This window comes from Meriones unguiculatus, chromosome 12 (assembly GCF_030254825.1).
Source record: "Meriones unguiculatus strain TT.TT164.6M chromosome 12, Bangor_MerUng_6.1, whole genome shotgun sequence".
In the NCBI taxonomy this organism is placed as follows: Eukaryota; Metazoa; Chordata; class Mammalia; order Rodentia; family Muridae; genus Meriones; species Meriones unguiculatus.
The window spans coordinates 29,915,193-29,934,926 of record NC_083360.1 but is presented as its reverse complement, the minus strand read 5'-3'; the positions used below and the strand labels follow the sequence as shown (position 1 = coordinate 29,934,926).

At 46.0% G+C, this 19,734-nt stretch overlaps 1 protein-coding gene across 2 annotated transcripts; it reads right to left on the bottom strand.

The window, feature by feature from the left end:
* Positions 1-2,007: 2,007 nt before the first annotated feature.
* Positions 2,008-19,181, bottom strand: Tnip2 (TNFAIP3 interacting protein 2). Of its 2 annotated transcripts, none has more exons than XM_021643655.2 (6): positions 18,820-19,181; positions 9,020-9,310; positions 6,492-6,581; positions 5,310-5,558; positions 5,002-5,121; positions 2,008-2,834 (listed from the first exon to the last, which is right to left on the bottom strand). In XM_021643655.2, the coding sequence occupies exons 1-6, from the start codon at positions 19,096-19,098 to the stop codon at positions 2,571-2,573; spliced, it is 1,293 nt and encodes a 430-aa protein (XP_021499330.1). In that variant the 5' UTR covers positions 19,099-19,181; the 3' UTR covers positions 2,008-2,570. The 2 variants fall into 2 exon arrangements, with proteins under 2 accessions (XP_021499330.1, XP_060221472.1); XM_060365489.1 differs by lacking the exon at positions 18,820-19,181 and adding an exon at positions 18,623-18,643.
* Positions 19,182-19,734: the final 553 nt, after the last annotated feature.

The following is a 19,734-nucleotide window of genomic DNA, read 5'->3' as shown; positions in this document are numbered from 1 at the left end:
TTCACATATTCTGTTCACTTTTTAAAAAGTTCCTCATTGACCTTAACTGTTTGATCCACTTCTTATACTGTGTCTTCCACTTTCATACTGTTTCCTACGTGATCTATTCTGTTGGTGAAGATTTCCACTGAGTTTTTTAGTTTGGCTTATTGAGTTGTTCATTTCTTAAAATGACTTCATTATTTCATTTAGCTCTTTGTTCTCTTAAGAGTACATTCATGAATTCTTTAAGTTGCTTGAACATAATTATAACTATTCTTTTAAATTCTTTGTAAATTCTGACAGATCATTCCTACTAGGAGCCAGTACTGTGGAATTAGTAATCTTTAAAGAAAACATACTATCTTGGTTTTTCATGTTTTTGTTTCTGTGCTGGGACTTGCCACCCATCTAGAATTAATGGTTAAATTTTTCTTTCTTTTGTATTTGTTGTTTTTACATTCAAATCCCCTTTATTGAGCAATGGTATTTACCGTGCAGAGGTAAATGGTATTTACCGTGCAGTTACAGTAAGGTTGAGGTGTCATCTTCCTCTGTGGGATTAGTATTTAGGGCCAGAGGCTCCACCTCACGTCTTCTATTTAGAGCAGGTGTTGTCCTGTGTCAGCCATTGCCTCTTGCCTGGGTCTTCAGCTTTTGCTGTGAATTCTGGAAATCCCCAAGTGCCAACAGGCCTTACTGCAGTTCAGATCTGCTCTCTACACGGGGTCTGCACTCTTACTGAAGCTGGTGTAAGATAGGAAACTTCCAGAGAACCTGCAGACCTAAACTGCAGTCAAATCTGTTCCCTTACTCTTAAGTTTGAAGCTTCTACTAAAGCTGCTAGAAGTCCCGAAGCACCAGTGAGCTTTTACCCTGGTTCATGACTAGTTTCTTCCGAGTCTTTAACAGTCCCAACACTGTTCCAAAAGTCCGAGGTCTCTTCTGAAACCCACAGTAATCTATGAACCCCCTATAAATCAAAAGACAGGTTTTATACTTCCAATATATGATGACGCGGAGTAAATGGTCCCACTTCACAAGGGAGGAATGGGAAGATGCCAAGGAAATACCATTCTAAAGCAAATTCAATTCTGTTGACTCCATATCTGGCATCTAGAAATCTAAGTGGTATCAACTGGGCTCCTTGGGCATCCCTACCTGTCCAGCTCTGGTACCTGCAGCATACGTAGAACATTCTTGAGCCAGCTCCACTCCATGCCTGGACACCAATCTGAGTTCTGCCATTTAATCCTGTGATCTTGGTGAAGTGACTTAATCACTTGGTACCTCATCTTCACCTATGATGAAAATGATACTACCTCCTAAAACTGTTAAGATGAAATTAACATATGGCAAACCCTTAACACATCAGTCTTTCTTCAGTCAGCACACAGCTCCTTCTTGCCCTGACACTTAATATACCATGACACAATTGCATGCTGCCCAGGCTTAGCAGTCCTAATACATTCTCAGTATGGCCTGCCGCCTCCTACTTAATACCTACCCTTTCCTTTATATACCGGGCCAGGACTGAAGATAGCTGATGCAAAGCACTAGGCTAGTACCCAGTCACCTGAGTAGGTCATAACATCACGCTATCCAATGGCCCCTGTCGGGATCTTGTAATAGTCCTGCACTCAGAAGAATAGGAGCATCAAATGGAGTTCCAAACTCAGCCTCTTGCCCCTGTCAAAGGATATCATGACCTTCGTGCATCACTTCCATCAAACATCAACTCTCAGCCCACATACCCAAGAATTTCTCCAAGTGGTGTAGAACAAAGGTCAGGTATTAAGAGTTTTACCTGGCTCTCTGGAATTGCTAAAGGTAAAAACGCCTAAATTAGAAGACTTCATTTGTCAATCCTAAGGCAACCTCTGCCTATGCAGCTTCAGCAAGTCAGGCTGGTTGCTCTCCTTGACATCTCTGAATTGGGGGAAGACAGCAGGCATTTTTCTCCTTACCAGCTGTTCTCTCCTGAGCAACCAGAAAACACTCATTGTCCCTGCACACATCCCAGCCCAATTCTCAGAGCAACACAGTAGTAAGTCCATTTATTATAAAAAATAAATGATTAGGAAATAAAAGTGCATTCACTTTTGGAAATACAAGTGTTTTTACAAGATGGTAGTACTGGGTGCTTCTCTGTGATTCTGCTGTGTCTGGGAAGGCGCTAGTGTGCTGTGTAGCTGTAGTGCAGCATCGACCACTCAGGATGAGGCAGCTCCCTACACAACGGGATGGAACTTCCACCTTGGAGAGAGGACACACTGCTCCCATAGCAACTTCCCCTTCCAGCAAGCAGTACACCTCTTAGGTGCAAGCAGGCCTCAGAATACTCCCACACCAGATAGCTTGCAGTTTTGAATTGACAACTAGGTCCAAACTCCACATGAGAGACAAGACTGATTCCCATTTGTTGCCCCTCACCTTATCTCTTACCTCCTGCTCTGTCCATAGTTCCCTCTGACCCAATCTGGCCCATGGCCAAATTAAAATGACCCTGCCCATCTGTGGATCCTGTCTGAGGACACCTCACCAATCCCTTAGAGCAGTTACGCTGGTTACAGGCCATTCATGGCTCTCGCTCATTGGCAGCACTCAGACAAGTGTCTGAGAAATGCCTCGCCTTGTTCATCACTGAAGCACCTCAGGCAGTGAGGGCACTGAAGGTCACCCTGAGCTCTCTGGGCTGTGTAGACGTGTTCACCCTCTGCAGAAGGTTCCGTCTGTTGGGACCTAGACCCAGGCCTCCAGTCTCCAGGTGCCATATGCTGCAGTGCATCAATCTCTAAGTACTTGGCAGTTTTGCTTCCCGTATGAATCCGACAGGGTCCTGGCTCCTGGGAGTCCTGCACAGAAGGCAAAAGTCAGTTTATATGGGCTGTGCTAGAAGTCACAAAGTCTGGTCCTAGGTTCTACAACTAAAGACAGTATCTCAGAGTAGAACTTACATCCCATTTCCTTGCTTCTTGATATACCACAGTGCCTCACTTCCATCAAACAACAGCTATCAGCCCACATACTGAAAGTTCTCCAAAGCTCTAGAGTCAAGGTATTTTTCTTGGCGCTCGGGAGTTTCCAAAAGCTTAAATTGGAAGACCTCATTCCTCAAATCCTAATGCTTCTTGCTGTCTAGATGAAGGTACCAAGTGAACAACTGAAGACGTCCTACAGGGACCTGGTCATATCACGGAAGAACAGGCCTGAGTGGAGTTTTCTCCCCACCATGAAATGGAGCCCTCAGCCTTCGGATATTCACTCAAGGAAGTGACCCTAGTACCATGCCTCACTACCACTAGAGTGAGAGAAGCAAAGCTGGGCATGGAGTGAGCAACATTGGACTGGGCATTAGCCAGGAAACTAAGTCCCACTATACCTCAATGTGATTTGGGGTGCTAGACAGCCTCAGACCTGCAGCGGCAGCCATGAGTGCACCCTTGGTGCACCTTTGGCGCAGTCCAGCACATAGGCTCTAAACAAATGCCACAAAGCACTGTGAGAAGCAGTGCCTATTGCTACTTACTCCAACACTTGCTCTTGGTGCTTTCACTTTGCATTTGAGTTTGGATTTTTCTCTGAGGGACAACATCTCCAATCATTCTAGCACCACTGTCATGTGGTTGTGCCCCTTGGCACAACAGTGCCAAGTGGAGCAACAGTGGAGGCTTGAGAGGCCACAACTAATGCAAAGGCCATGATCCTCACTAGAAATCTAGCCCTTGGGGCTCAGGAGGAATCCTTCTGGCTTGGCAGGCCTAGAACTGGTAAAGTCACTCCTCTGGCACATCATTGAAAAAAGCTGCCTGAGGCCATCATGCCTACACCATTCGTGATCTTGCAATCTTAAGCACACGGGAGCCAGCAAACAAACCAGGCAAAATCAACAGGCAGAAAGTGCAGCAAACCTATACAGTCATGTTAGAAAATGTCCCCATCCTTGCCCATATTACATGCTAGAAGATTCTGTCCTATGCCTACAGTCCTAGAGCTTTAAGGGAATAGCTTCGTCTATGACCTTAACCACCCTGAACGAGCCTGATCTCGAACAGGATGGGGAAATATCCACACTCCATTATATGATGTCAAAAGGACTGCTCAAGCTGAGCAAAGGTTCTGGAGGAGGGTCCTCTTCGACTGCGAAAACCCTCTGGCACCACCCTCTTGGCCTCTGAACTTAGGGACACAGTTTTCCACCAGAATCCTCCATTCATTTGGAGCACTGGTACTTGTGCCGAGCCCTATGATGGGAATTTAGCTCAAGGGAGTTGAAGAAAGGTATCTACCAGGTCGCCCCTGGTGCAGAGGAAGGGAAGCAGCTGCTCAGAACGGAACAGTGGGCGGCCTTCACAGATACCTTGTTCCCCTCATATCTTACTGGGAAGGAACGTTTCCAAGTCAGTTCTGCCTTCCCAGCCTATTGATTTCCAGAGGTGCCTCTACTATCTAAGCTATGTCAGGACAGTAAATTCTCTGATGGGAGTCTGGGGTTTATCCCAGTTCAGAAGATGTGTGGATGCTAAGAGGCTAAAGTAACAAAGCTTTCCTGAGCATGAGTCTCTCCAGGTACACCAGCACTAAAACCAGAGGTGGCAACAAGCACACTGGCTATCCCGGAGGACCTCAGTGCTACCTCTGTAACATAGTTAATAGGGTCTCTACCTCAAAACAAGGACAGACACAAAACTGCCAATAAAGCACCTGAGGCCAGGGATATGCTTATGTTGCATGGCAACAATGAGTGGGAAGACAGGAAAAGCCCTGAGGACAGCTAGCCTTTACCACCACAGGCCACCATGCCAACCTCCACAGCTAAATACACTACTACAGAGAGGTTTTCTATGGTTTCACCGTAGGCCCAGGAGAGATTACCCTGCCCAGAATCTGGGGAGGGCCCATCACCAACAGTATTGTCAGCCAATATATCTTTGCAAACAAAGAGGTTCACATTTCATTAAAAAAAAAAAAAAAAGAAAAGAAAACCTACATCTAAAGGGAGAAATTCTCTTGTGCTCTTACCTGTCTCTGAGATGCTTGGTACATTAAGGCCATGACCTTTTCCTCCAGTTCTTGAATCCTATTATGAGCTCGTTCCCGATCTGCCCTTTCTGATTTGAAGTCATCCTTGTAAGCAAGAATCTGAGAAAAGACAGAATGCACATTTCAAGGAAGGAAAAAACTTACCTGGCTTCTCCCACGTCTCTGACTATCCCACCCAGTGCCACCAAACATTTAGCCTAAGCTATCTGTCCCAAGACTAGGGTCACTGCCTGTGGTGAGCAGACAGGCAAACACCCCTGTCAGCGCTCCTCAGAGCTTGAGGACACCTGCTGCTCTAGCATCTGCACTCTCTCCAGCGCAGTGTCCCGGGCCATCTTCACAGCTGTCAGCTCCTGTTTTGCTTCTACACAGTCGTTTATTTTCTCCTCCAACTGTCTGTTAAGCCGGAAAATCTCCTTCTTCATCAGCTCAGGCTCAAGAGGAACTTGTCTCTTCTTTAGCTGTGCATGTAACCCCTTCACATATTCATCCCTACTAGCATCGTAACGCTGCCACTTAGCATTGAGGTCTTCTACCTGAAAAGACAGACCCAAAAGAGACTTTTGCTCAGACCAACATGAATCTGTGGTTATCAGCAATAATTTACCAAGTAAGATTTTCTAAGGAGAAACGGCCTCCCTTTCTCTTTTGTATAGACAGAGTTCCAAGCCTGCAAGAGGACCATGATACATTATAGTAACATGCGTATTAACGGTCGTTTTTTGTTTTGTTTGAGACAGGTTTTCGCCATGTAGCTCTGGCTGTCCTGGAACTCTGTCTGTAGATCAAGCTGGCCTTGTACTCACAGAGATCTGCCTGCTAAGTGCTGGGATTAAAGGCCACCACCTGGCCATATTAACGGGTCTTGGGTCTTAAACAGATATGAACTCAGTAAAATTTCCTTGCCTTAAAAACTACTTCCCAGAGCCAGAGTGGGAAAGAGAAACCCCAAAACTACTTCTGGGGACATTGGCTCAGCCAGTCCACTAGTTACTGAGCAAGCATCAAGACCTGGTTTCAGATCCAAACACTCATGTAAAAGCTGGGTATGATGCACACGTCTATAATCCCAGTGCTGGGGATTGGGAGACAGGTAGATTCCTGGAGCTCATTGCCAGGCAGCCTAGCCAAAGCTATATTATATGCTCCTGATTCAGGAAGAGACCCTGCTGCGAAAATAAGGTGGGGTACAATTGCCTGATGTCACCTTGTAGCCTTCACATACAAGCACAAACACACACACACAAACTACTTCCTGATGGTAATTCTTGCACTTCCTTTATTGACTAGTTAATTCTGGGAGGACAGAGAAAGTCTAGACCTATATATCCTCTGGGGCAGAAAGGTCAGGTCTCTGGAGATGGTGTGGATCAAGTAAAAGCAGCCAAGGGGCATTAGCTAAAGACAAAGCCTTCATTTGCTGCTTGTCAGGATTAGTGTTCCTTTTCAATAGGCTGTTAGATACTCACATGAGTCACCTTCTGTTTTAATAGCCGGTTTTCTTCCTGTAACTTCTCAATAACACTCTGGCCAGAAGCATCCCTGCTTACACGATCCAGCTACATAAGGATAAGACAAAAAGAAGTCCTGTCACTGCATGTGTATCACATACAGAAAAGGAGAAGTTGGAGCCAGAGGCTGAGGTCACAGACCACCTCTGCAGCTGTACCGTAGGAGGCGGTGACTGTTCACGCGATGGAGAAGCAAAGCAGACAGCAAGTACAGCTCCTCCTAGACAGGAATGTAATTTCACTCTCTAACAGAAACATACCACCCCAGCATCCAGGAGGCTTTCCAAACCCTTGGTGTAGGCCTGACCACAGATCCATCTTACCTTTGCAGAGTTGCCAAGACAGAAATCCTGCCTGTAGACAAATGACCTAATCTGGATGAGGTGTCCTAACTTGTGCTTCTCATAGGGTCAGAATCAGGGCATTCAGTCACAGAAGTCACACCCCAAACTAACCCCTAATAGCCACTGGCTGGCCCAAGTCTCATAAAAACTTTTCTGGAGTATACTGTGTACCCCAGAAATCCCAGGCATTCAGCAGTACAGAGGGACTGTAAATCACTGACATTAGTTTTAAGAATTCCCCTTGAATGACAGGAAGTGCATGTCCTAACCCAGTCTGCTGGGAAACCCCAGATGACTCAGCCAAGACCAGGGCTGAGAAGTGATACTGACTTAGAGGCATGAGGTGCTGTGTGCCATAAGCCAGTACCCACCTACCAACCTGCTGAGGCTACTTTGAGATCTTTAAGGGGAATGTTTCAGTTACACAAACTTGGACAAGAGCACCCATCACCTCCTATACAAAAACACACACAGCAGTGTTCCTTCTAGGGTGACCTTCTTGTGAAATCCAACTGAGATGGTTGGTTCTCCATCAAGTTTCTCCACACTTTTGAGAAGCTGCTGGTAGCTGTGTGTCCCCTTTCCTCAGAACATACACAGTCTCATGAACACTGCTGCAGCCTCAGAGAACTGCCTAAAAAGGATGTGATCTAGAGGCCCTGTGGGCGGGGGGTGAAGGGTGGGCAGTGCACAGGAGATGCAGACTCAGCCTGGAACACTGTTATAATTGGAATCAAAAATGTCCCCCACAGGCTCATGGTTTGAAAGCCTGATCCCCAGCTGATAGCTATTTGTAGAAGCTATCGACACTTTAGGAGGTGTAGCACAGCAGTCAGAACTGAGTCAGTAAGGGCAGGTCTTTGAAGATGATACCTGGCCCCTAGTCCTAGTGTCTTATTGTCTCTCTCTGTTTGTGTCTCTCTGTCTCTGTCTCCCACCACCTCCTTCCTGTCTGCCATGATGTGAGGATCCTCTGGCACTGGTTCCCATTACCCTGACTTTGGCCATGCCATGCCCACCATGACAGACTGAAACCAGCCCCACCCCAAAGTTGTTCTGTTGCTATTGTAGTCATAATAACACAAAAGTCACAAGTACACCCACTGGGTTGTATCACTGTAACATTCCCCTTGAAGATCTCAAAGCAGCCTCAGGAGGCTGGTAGATGGGTGCATATGACACACAGATGTACCAAATGTGAGTGTTTCCCTGTCAGCTCCACACAGATCAGCACCACCTGCCAGTAGGAAATAAGGTGCCATGCCCAGCACTTGGCCTCTATTGAGTCCTAGTCCCATCAGTCATACGCTATTACTATCAGGAGCCCTGTGGTTATGAGATGCAGCTCTCCCCTGACTACCTTACATATGCCCAATGCCAAAACCTTGGTCATGCTCCTCTCCTCTACCAAACCTTACACAGAGCCATAACCCAAATGTCCTGACCTGGAGGCACGGGGGTTTTTCTTGGGTCCCTACTGCAACCTGGCCCTTCTAGCTTCTGGCCCCTCTGTCACCACCTCACATAGTGATGACATGGGGTTCATAGTTTTGAGGCATGAAGATGGTCTGTGTTGTGTGATAATGAAGAAGCTATGGCCCAGAGGCTGGCTTTATGGCAGCCTAGCTTATGGCAGGCCGTGTTACTAGCAACAGAAGTTCTGGCTCTTCGTGTGGCTTCTGGCTGAACTAGCTCTTACCACTCAGATGCAAGGAGTCTATAACAGGCTGCCACTCGTGGGTCTTCCAGCAGCTTTAGGTCTGGACTCAGCATATGTGGCACGTGGAGGCATTCGTCCTCCTTAGCTGTGTCACCTAGATCTGCCTCAGTTTCACTGTTTGTCAAAAACATATATGACAACACTTCCTGGGACAGCCCTTCTATCCCCAGCAATTCTCTTCCTATCCTCGGTGCAGAAAAGAACCAAAATGCCTTCTCCCAACCTGCATGCAGAATCAGCCACAAGCAATGCTGGGAGTTGGCGGACAGGCTACATGTCCCATCACATCTCTTCTGGTAAGCAAGCTTATTCTCCTCACTGAGAAAACAGTAGGTTCTGTGGCACCCCAGACCTCGTGATTGCTCCGGAGTCCTAGAGAATGGCAGACAATGACTCTTGCCACACAAGTCTTCACTGCCTACCTCATCAGGGCTTTTCTCCTCACCATCTCCCTGTGCACGCTGTCGTTCGTCCAGACATTTGGCCAGATGTTGACACATGTGGGCAGTGGCTGCCAACGTCCTGCGCAGTTGGTGGGACTCATCAGCCAAGGAACGGCACAGGACGTCGCTGGCAGCCTTAGCTTGTTCCTTCTCTACCACACTTCTCCGAAGCAAGACGACCTCCTTCTCCCGCTCATGCTGAGGCTGGCTCATCAGCTGCTGCATCTCCCTCTCTTTTTCTTCTAGTCGCTCAGTAAGTCTTTCAACTTCCTAAGCAGAAAATAATTTAAAAGCATAGTTTAGATGGGTGTGGTGACACATTCCTTTAATCCCAGTGGTGCGGAGGCTGAAGCAAGAGGATCAAAAATTTGAAGCCAGCCAGGAGACCCTATCTAAAAATGTAAAGGGAGACAGGGAGGTTCAATAACTGAAAGTTAAAGCACAGCTTGATTAAATGAAACAATGTCAAAATCAAAGGTCCAAACCCAGGCATGATAGAACACACCTTTAATCCCAGTACTTAGGAAGCAGAGGCAGGAATACAAGAAGTTCAAGGAATCCTCAACTATATAGCAACTTCGAGGCCAGAAGAGGAAAAATTAAAAAAATAAAAAATAAAGCAAATGTGATAAAAAACAAAGGAAAATCTGGCAAGGATAATGTACACTAGATAACACTCAGGGTTCAAGATAATTACATAGTTAACGCTGGAGTTTTTCATCTTATAATATTTTTCAAACTTCATTTAAAATTAGTCTCAGCCAGATGTGGTGGCACACACCTTTAATCCCAGCACTTGGGAGGCAGAGTCTGGCAGATCTCTGTGAGATCTGGTCTGCACAGAATGAGTTCCAACCAACCATCCAGGGTTACATAGTGAGATCCTGTCTCAAATAATAATAATAACAATAATAATAATAATAATAATAAATTACTGGTAGGCACAGAGAGGTGGATCTCTGGATTTGAGGCCAGGCTAACCTGGTCTATGGAATAAGTTTGAGGACAGCCAGAAGCCAGGGCTACAAAGAGAAACACTGTCTTGAAAAACAAAATAAAGCATAAACAAACAAATTACTTAATAGAAATAAAGAATTTGCAGGTGTCATTCATTCAAGTGAGGTCACACTGAATTAGGACTATTCTCAATCTAACTAACTAATGTCCATCTAAGAAGGTATTTTAGACAGATGTACTTAGAAGAGAAGGCCTGTGAAGACAAAAACTGTGGTGTAGCACCTACAATCCAGAGAACATGAAGAACTGCCACCTACCAGAAGCTGGCAGAGATAAAGAAGGACCTTCCCCCCAGAACCCTCAGACAGCTGACACTTTGAGCTGGTGCTTCTAATTTCTAGGACTGTGAAAAAAAAATAAATTTCTGTTGCTTTAAGTTCACCATTTGTAGTACTTTGTTTAGAAAACTAATATAGCCTAAAATCCTAATTACTACTTTAAAAAAAAAGAAAAACTGGGTGTGGTGGCCCATGTCTGTAATCCTAGAACTTGTGAAGCTGAGGCAGAAGGACTGCCAAGAGTTTGAGTAAGCCTGCTCTACCTAATGAGTTTCAGGCCAGCCAAAAAAAAATATTATTGTTTTGGGGTTTTTGACACAGGTCTCTCTCTCTCTCTCTCTCTCTCTCTCTCTCTCTCTCTCTCTCTCTCTCTGTGTGTGTGTGTGTGTGTGTGTGTGTGTGTGTAGCTCAGGCTAACTCATGGCAGTCTTCCTGTCTCAGGCTTCCAATGTGTTGGAACTAAGGGTCCTTAAGTGGCAATTTTATTTTGTTTTAAGATTTTTTTCTAGAGATCCAGGCCATGGTGGCACATACCTTTGATCCCTGCACTGAGGAGGCAGAGGCAGGTGGATCTCTGAGTTTGAGGCCAGCCTGGTCTATGGAGCCAATTCCAGGACAGCCAGAGCTACACAGAGAAACCCTGTCTTGGAAGGGGGGAGGGGGGAAAGACATTTTCTGGGCCTGGAGAAATGTCTCAGCAGTTAAGAGCACTAAATGATCTTCCAGAGAATTCTGGTTCAATTCCCAACACCCATATGGCCAGTCGCCATGGTCTATAACTCCAGTTCCAGGGAATCGGACATCCTTTTCTGGCCTCCAGACCCAGACATGCACGTGGTGCACAGACATGCATGCAGACAAAAACACCCACACATATAAATAAAAATTTAAAAAATACTTTCTCTAGGCTGCCCAGACTGGTTTGAATCCCTGAGCTTAAGCTTAGCCTCCTGAATGCGAGGACCACTTGCACACACCACCAGCCTGGCCAAAATGACCATTTATAACAAGCTGGCCTTAGATTTGTGCTTTCCCACTTCCAAAGAATCCTCAAACATAAACAGTACATGATAAGATGAAATGGCCTCAACCAATCCACTCCACACATGAAGAATCAGACTTACAAAAGCCAGGGATATGGCTAAGCCTTTCCTTTTAGGAGATGGCAGGAAGATGCAGCCTCTACCTTCTATCCCTAGATCTTGTCACCATGATAAATGAAACACCAACCATGCTATAGAGACAAACTTGAATTAGTACTCTCTTTATAATTTTATTTATTACTGCACATGTATGCATGTGTGATGTACGTCAGTGAATCGGTGTGGCGGGCATAGAGAAATCAGAGGACAACTTTCAGGAGTTGGTTCTCCCCCTCCACCCTTGGTTCCAAAGATCAACAGGCTTGCACAGAGAGTGCTGCTGCCCACTGAGCCATCTCAAAACAATCAACAAACAAAAAATACCAAAATCTTTCCAGCCTATACCAGTGGTTCTCAATCTTCCTAATTCTGCAATGCTTTACTACAGTTCCTGATATGGTGGTGACCTCCAACCATAAAATTATTTTTGTTGTCACTTCATAACTGTAATAACTGTAATTCTGCTACTGTTATGAATCATAATGTAAGTATTTAGAGAGTTAGAGGTTTTCCAAAGGGGTTATAACCCACAGATTGAGGACTGCTACTCTATACAGTATAGCAAAATAGGAAGAGAAAAATTGGAAGGAAAGGAGATCTGATGCCAGGATCAGGCAGGCCTTGTGAGGCCAGTGTCCAGGACAACAGGATACAGTCACCTAGTCACAGGCTACATAGTGAATAGCACTGTTAACCCAGAAAATCTTATCTAAAAGAAGTTTGCAAAATCATCCGTCCAGGCCTCAAGTTGCAGATGGGGTAAGGTCTCAAGTCCCACTCTGGATACCATGAGGACAAGTTTATGGTTTTGTCCAGAAATGTTGGCTACTGTCTGCCAAAAATGAATTTCTCAGCTTCTCCACATCCCCAGTCTTCAGTACTTTGTGGGAGCCCTTATTCCCTTCTGGTCTAGAGTCCCTGTTTCTAGAGATGGTGGATGTGGCCATCAATGAAAGCAATCTAACCAACCATTTGCTTTCTACCGTAGTTGTTTTTTGTTTGTTTGTTTATTTGTTTGTTTGACAGGGTCTCACTCTGTAGACCAGCCTGGCCTAGAACTTAGAGATCCACCTGCCTCTGCCCTTCCAGTGCTGGGTTAAAGGCAAGCACTTTAATGTCCAGCTGCTTCTGTGGCTTTAAACCTGCCTTGTTACTTTAGTGAACAAAGGAGTCTCTGGGAGGTGAGCAAGGTGATAAACCTTTCTGTTCTTCCGCAATCTGTGACTGAAACACAGCTCTCACAAAAATGACTGGTGGGTAAGCAAAAAGTACTCACTTTTTCATTAAAATGCTTCTTAATAATAAAATTACAGGGGCTGGAGAGATGGCTCTACAGTTAAGACTGGAGTTCTGCTCCCAGCATCCATGACATGTGGCTTACAACCACCTGTAACTCCAGCTCCAGGGATACAGGCAAACACATACATACATATCTTAAAGTAAAAATGTAGGGGCTGGAACGATGGCTCAGCCAGTAAGAGCACTGGTTTTTCTTCCAAAGGTCCTGAGTTCAATTTCCAGCAACCACATGGTGGCTCACAACCATCTGTAATGGAATCTGATCCCCTCTTCTGGTGTACATGAAAACAAGAGCACTCATATACATAAAATAAATAAATAAATAAAAATTTTAAGTAAAAATATATCAAGCTAGAGAGGTGGCTTGGTGGTTAAGAGCGCTTGCTGCTCTTGCAGAGGATCCAGGATTAGCTCCCAGCACACAAAACAGATAGCTCACAAACACCTGTAAGTCTAGTTCCATGGGACCTGATACCCTCCTCCATGGGCATCAAGTAACCACATGGTGCACCTACATGCATACAGACACACATACACAAAATAAAGAAAATCATTTAAAAAATGGTAAAATATATTTTGACATTTAAAAGTTAAAAACATCTAAGAATTACAGACACATTCTTTGTATGTATACTCTGCTGGCCAACTTGGGAGCCTGAAAAGGCCATTACCACATGTGGCCCCTTGACATTGTACCACCAGAAACATTTTCTACTCCTCCTGGTCCTTTTTTCAAATCACCTTCAACATATGCCATTCGCAATTTTGTATCCACACAAAAGTCATTAATATCTTGCTCGTGTGTGTGTGTGTGTGTGTGTGTGTGTGTGTGTGTATTTGAGATTGTTTTTTTCGATGTAGCTCAGGCTGGTTTCAGATTCAGCTCCTTCTGCCTCAGGATACCAAGTGTTGGGGTTAAATGTGTGTGTCAGCACACTAGCACAGAACCAATAATATTCTTAGCTGATATAGAATCTGAAACAACTTCATAGTTGCTTATTGTCAGACACATCCCATTGGCACATTTGAACTGCTCAAAGTGAAGTTTTAACATATGGACTATGTTCAAGGACACATCTGGAGTCTTCAAAAGGTTTTCTGTCATCATAAAAAATGGAAAGGGGTCCAGAAAAACCAAGTCTTGGACTAAGTGGAGAAATCCCAGCTATCACATGGAAAGAACTTCATTTTTCACTGTACTTGCACTGCCAGTGGTATACACAGTTTACATGGCTGTGAAGAGACCTTTGTAGTAACTCCCCTTTGAAGAGTTTATTCTGGCTTTGACTTCCATTGGATCTTTTTTCTTTTTTTAAGTTTGTATTTAACTTTTTTTTTTTTAGCTAACCTCAAATTTGATCCTCTTGCCTCAGCCTCCTGAGTGGCTGGGACTATAGATATACTGTGCATTGCCCTTCTTCTCCACTGGATTTCTTCTGTATCAAATCCCAAGGCAATGATTACAGAAGCCCTATGCTGTTGTACCTAATGTTATGCAGCTTTGAGCACCTAGAGTCTACTGCCCCTTGTCGTTTGCTTGTGAGATTTTTTTTTCCCACTATCTTTGTTTCTGGAAGTATAAAGTATGCCCCACCTGAAATTTTTTTTCAGCTTTTAGGAACTTTATTTTCCTTCCACCTTTTCTCCCTTTGCTCAGGTGTCTGCAGAGGAGCTCAGGACCACTCAGTGGTGGCTCCAACCCACTCGGTGGCCTGTGCTGTGGGAGCTGCTGACCAGTCCTCAGTGGCTGGCTGGGCACTCCAGTCTTCAGTAGGGAACTGCTGGATGGGTACAGAGGGCACCAGCACACCCTCAGACCAGTCTGCCACCTCTGACTGAGCAGCAGTGAAAGCAGGAGCTGGTGCAGTCCAATCGCCCTGGAATTCCTCCTTGGTCAGCCTTCTCAGCAGCAGCCTGCTCCTCCTTGTCAATCTCCTCTAGATCTCTGTAGAAGTCAAAAGCAGGTATAACCTCCCATAGGTGCTCACAGAAGACAGTGCCATGCATGCGGAGTACTTCCAGCATCCACCACATCAGACCCACTGAGTGAGCCCCCTTGTTGTTGCATGGGATGGCAATGTCCACATAGTACAGAGGAGAATATGTGTTGTACAGAGAGATGTTGGGCAGGTTGACAGTAATAGGCCTCTGTGAGGGGCTGGTGGTCAGCCCTGGGATCAGTCACCACTAGAAGCCATGGCTCCCTGAAGGCTGCTTGGATCTGTTAGTGAAGGTCCCAGGTGTGAAGTGGCCAGCAATTGGAGTGGCTCCAGGGGCAGCAACAAACATCTGCACAGCTTGCTGACCAGTGTTCTTGAAGGAAATAATGCTGACATTAGCAGGTTCTCAATGGCAACAGCAGCCAGCTGCATCTCCCACGCCCTCTTCAGATTTCTGATGTAGATACCATCACTCTTCCTTTTGTAGATGTATTGCTCCATCTGAAAGTCAAGGCTGCTGCTATCTAAGTAGGTTCCTGTGGCAAGGAATTTGAGGACATCCTCCTCCTTCATCTGCAGGACATCAAGGGCTCTGGATATTGTGTAAGTTTCCCCTTTAAGTTAGGCTGGGAAATAAGAACGCCACAAGGACCTATCTCTAGGCAAGGTGGAAAGTAGAAATCTAAATTTTTATACACTCTTCTTGTATAATCAGGTGCCTATAATCATAATATATATTACTATATATGGAAATAATTATGTTAACCATTTCTTTAGTGAAATGTAACTAATGAGTGTAACTAGTGAGTGTAACTAATCATTTGTTTCACATTGCTCTTTCTTTCTTTTGTTTTATTTTTTAAGACAGGGTTTCTCTGTTTAATAGCCCTGGCTGTCCTGGACTCACTTTGTAGACCAGGCTGGCCTTGAACTCACAGAGATCCACCTGCCTCTGCCTCTGCTGGGATGAAAGGCTTATATCACCACCCTCGACTGCTATTTTTGTTTTGTTTTAAGAATTGTGTTTATTTATTAATTAGTTTACAAGAGAGAGAAAGAGGGAGAAAGTGTGTGTGTGTGTGTGTGTGTGTGTGTGTGTGTGTGTGTGTGTGCTGCCTTTACCTGTTGGGCCATCTTGCCAAAACTATTTCTTTTGTTCTTTTTTATTTTATTTACTTTGACTTTTTGAGACAGGGTCTCACTCTGTAACTCTGGCTAGAGTTCACTATGTAGACCAGGCTGCCTCAAACTCACAGAGATCCTCTGTCTTCTAGTGCTGGGATTAAAGATGTATGCTAATACACATAGCGATATAGCACTACACTTGGCTCCAGCTTTTTATTTCTATTTTATGTGTCTGCATATGAGTATGTACTTGCTCATGCAGGTTATTTTAGAGACCAGACGAGAATGTGAAATCCCTTGGAGCTGGAGTAACAGGCACCTGTGAGCCTCTTGATGCTGTGAACCAATCTTGGGTCCTCTGCAAGGGCAGGATGTACTTTGTTGGTTTGTTTGGTTAGTTGTTTTGTTGTTGTTTATTTTTTGTTTGTTTTTGAAATAGACTTTCTCTGGGTAGCCCCGGCCTACCTATGTCTCCCAAGTACTGGGATTAAAAGCATGCACCACCAACACCAGAACCATCTTTCGAGCCACATATTATCTGTTTTCAAAATTAAGGCCAGTTGCAGTTATTCTCCTTTTGTTACATGTGAAGGACAAATGGTTTAAAACATAACAATGCTGCATTCACTAGTAGAATTTAATGACAATAAAAGGTAAGAAAACGATAATAACACTTTTTAAAGAGACATTGTATTTGCAATAATATGACAAGCATATAATTCCTTTGCCATTTGCTAAAATTCTTCTTACACATATTTGTCATTATAGAATGTATTACATTAGTTACTACGGTGGATTGAATGAGAACGGCCACATAGATTTGAATGCTTGGTTTCCAGTTGGTGCAACTGTTTGGAAAGGAATGAGAGGTGTGGTTTGTTGGAAAAGGTGTGCCAGCCACTGAGGGTGTGTTTGGTGGGGGTGCCTGTATCCCCTTCACCAAGCCCCATCTCTTTCTCTGCCTCCTGTTGATCAGATGTAAGCCCTCAGCTACTGCTCAGCACCATACCTGCCTGCTGCCTTTCTTTTCCCATGATGGTCATGAACATGCCCTCTGAAACTATAAACAAGCCCCCAATTGAACACTTTCTTTTATAAGTTGCCTTGGTCATAGTATCTCTTCATAGCAATAGAAAAGTAACTTAAAAAGTTACTAGTTTATAGTCATAGACTGTATTACATTAGCTGAGCATGGTGGCGCACCCTTTAATCCCAGCACTGGGAGAGGCAGGGGCAGGCAAATTGCTGTGAGTTCGAGGCCAGCCTGATCTACAAAGTAAATCCAGGACAGCCAAGGCTATGCAAAGAAACCCAGTCTCAAAAAAAAAATGTATTACATTAATAACTAATAAATTATATTAGTTACATTAGCCTTATCCTGTGCATACCTCTGAAAACCACATTACCAGAGGGGGGAAAATAATGCTGAAACAAAAATGAACAGGGTAATTTTTTAACAGAATAATTTTGAAACATATTTCTACTACTAATATATTTAGTCAGTTTGTCTTGGCAGAATGGGGAGCCATACAATAGTTTTGTAATATTTAAAGTCACCACAATGTTAACAAAATTTCCTGAATAAAATTTCAAACAATTCTTAAAATCCCCGAAAAAAAACCTGTATGCCAGAAGACATAGGACCAATAATACTGGGACCACAGACTGGTTCTATCTGAAACCTCTAGAGAGCTACAAATAAGTCCCAGTGGATTTATCTGCACTGAACACCAATGGCCACCAGACTGCAAGTGTAGTTCTGTTCTGATTATGAGGAGCTTCCTTACCCTAACTGCTCCTGCTGACATTCTGGTAACAAATTCTAACAAATTCTAGGGTGCATTCTGTACTCACCTGTGGCTCTTGATGTCCACAACACTAAATTAGTGACACGGACCAGACAGCCCCTACATTTCCCTTCTGCTCCGGTATTTTACAACCCTCCTTCAAGAAAGAGGGAGAATTGAAGTAGGGTGAAACCTCTTGGTACTTTAAATGATGCAGAAAGAAAACAGTAACAGGGCTGGAGAGATGGCTCAGCGGTTAAGAGCACCAGGCCCAGTGTGTCTCTCTGCCTGTGGATCAGGATTTAGCCCTCAGCTATTTCTCCAGCATGAGGCCTGCCTGCAAGCTGCCAGAGTCCCCACCATGAAGATACTGGACTCACCCTCTGAAAGTATAAGCAAGCCCCCAATTAAATATTTTATTTTATAAGAGTTGTCTTGGGAGAAAGGGGGAGTACAGACAAAAAAAAAAAAATTGTCTTGGTCATGGTGTCTCTTCATAGCAACAGAGCAGTGATTAAAACAGCCACACACCCCGTTAGAGTCTGGAGCACAGATGAGAGCTCACTAATGGCAAGACTACCTCAGACCGTCACACCCCACCGATGCCTGCACTCCAGGGTCCCTCATGTTCCTCAGATCCTCCACACAGAACTTCATGAGCAAGTTTCCCAAAGCAGCGCCCCTCAAAGTCTAGAGACCCCAGGCATCGGCCCCAGACTCACCTCCGTTCCATTACCCTCAGAACCGCTCAAAACCTGAGTGGGACCTCAAGACTTGGACTACTCAAACATCCACACCCCCACCACCCTGGTGTTCACCGAACCTCGTGCCCCAGGGACTCCTGCTCACCTCTGTGCATTATACCACTCGGGCCCTGAACCCCCCAGATTCCCCCCTTCAGACCACAACCCCTCAGGATTCCCTGCGCCTCAGATCCCGGCGTCCTTCAGACCCTGTGAGGCTCAGGGTCCCACGTTCCTTGGGACCCGCTTACCTCAGGACTCCGTGTCCCTCATAACCCAGTTCCCTTCGGCCCTTGAGACCTCCACGCCCCGGACCTCGCGCTCTTCAGACCCGCACCACGCGTCTCCTCTCCCCAGGACCCCGGGGGCCTCGCGCAGCCCTCACCCGCACAACTCCGGACTCAGCCCCGCAGGCCGCCTTGGGCAGTCGCGCCCGCCCAGCCCGTACCTGACGCAACTGGGTCTCGACGGAGCCCTCCTCCCGCCGCCGCAGCTGCTCACGGAAACGCTCCACCTGATCCAGAAGCGCGTCCACCAGCGACGGCGCCGTGTCCCCTTCCAGAGCCGCTAGGCGGGTGCGGAGGCTCGCGATGAGGGCGTCGCGCGCGGCCAGCTGATCCCGAAGGCGCTGCAGCTGCTGGCCGGCCTCGTGGTACAGGCTGTAGAGCGTGGCGGCCGCGCGCGGGCTCCCGTCCCGTCTACCAGACCTTTCGTCCGCAGACGACATGACGGTGAGCCTTCCCGGGGCCCTGGCGGGGCCTCCAACTTCGCGGCGAAACGGGAGCCACAACCGGCCTTCCCGGAACTTTTCCCGCCCCGCCCCGCCCCGCCCCGCCCCCTGACGGGAGCCTGACTCCGCCCACATCTGGCACCGCCCCCTCCCCGGCTTCGGTTTCACCCTGTCCTGACGCACCAGCTTCATTCCACAGGCTATCTGTCCACAGTCCTAGGATCGTCACCGCGGCCCTATTTCCTGCGTCTGAGGGATTTTCTCGGAATCAGACCCTGTCTTCGACCAGGGCTTGGGGTTAGGAGTCTTCTGGTACAGCTGTTAAAGAAAAGCAAATAAATCGAAGGACTTCAAACGTTGGTCGGGGAGTGTGGTCCGGTTTCATTGACTGGGCTCCTCCCTTTCAGGGACTTGGTATGTGCTTAGACACGTAGGGACCCTGAGCTCAAAGAGGTCTTCCCATCCAGACTGTACGGTGGGCCCCAGAGCCAGGCCCCAGCCCCCAAGTTAGGACGGCCTTGGTGCTAGATGTTCTTAGAGCCGAAGACAGGAGGGTACCGACCCTTTCCTGCCCATAGCGTCCACGCAAACACTGTTTTCCCACTGGGAAATCTCTCCTCCCCCAACTCCCCG

Bases quoted from the DNA above. Each gene is read 5' to 3' on its own strand.
- Tnip2 (XM_021643655.2), bottom strand. From the start codon at position 19,098: ATGTCGTCTGCGGACGAAAGGTCTGGTAGACGGGACGGGAGCCCGCGC. The intron at 5,559-6,491 runs GTGAGTATCTAA...CTGTCTTTTCAG, and splicing joins TAAAACAGAAGGTGACTCAT to GTAGAAGACCTCAATGCTAA. The intron at 5,122-5,309 runs GTGTCCTCAAGC...GTCTTTTCTCAG, and splicing joins TGCAGATGCTAGAGCAGCAG to ATTCTTGCTTACAAGGATGA.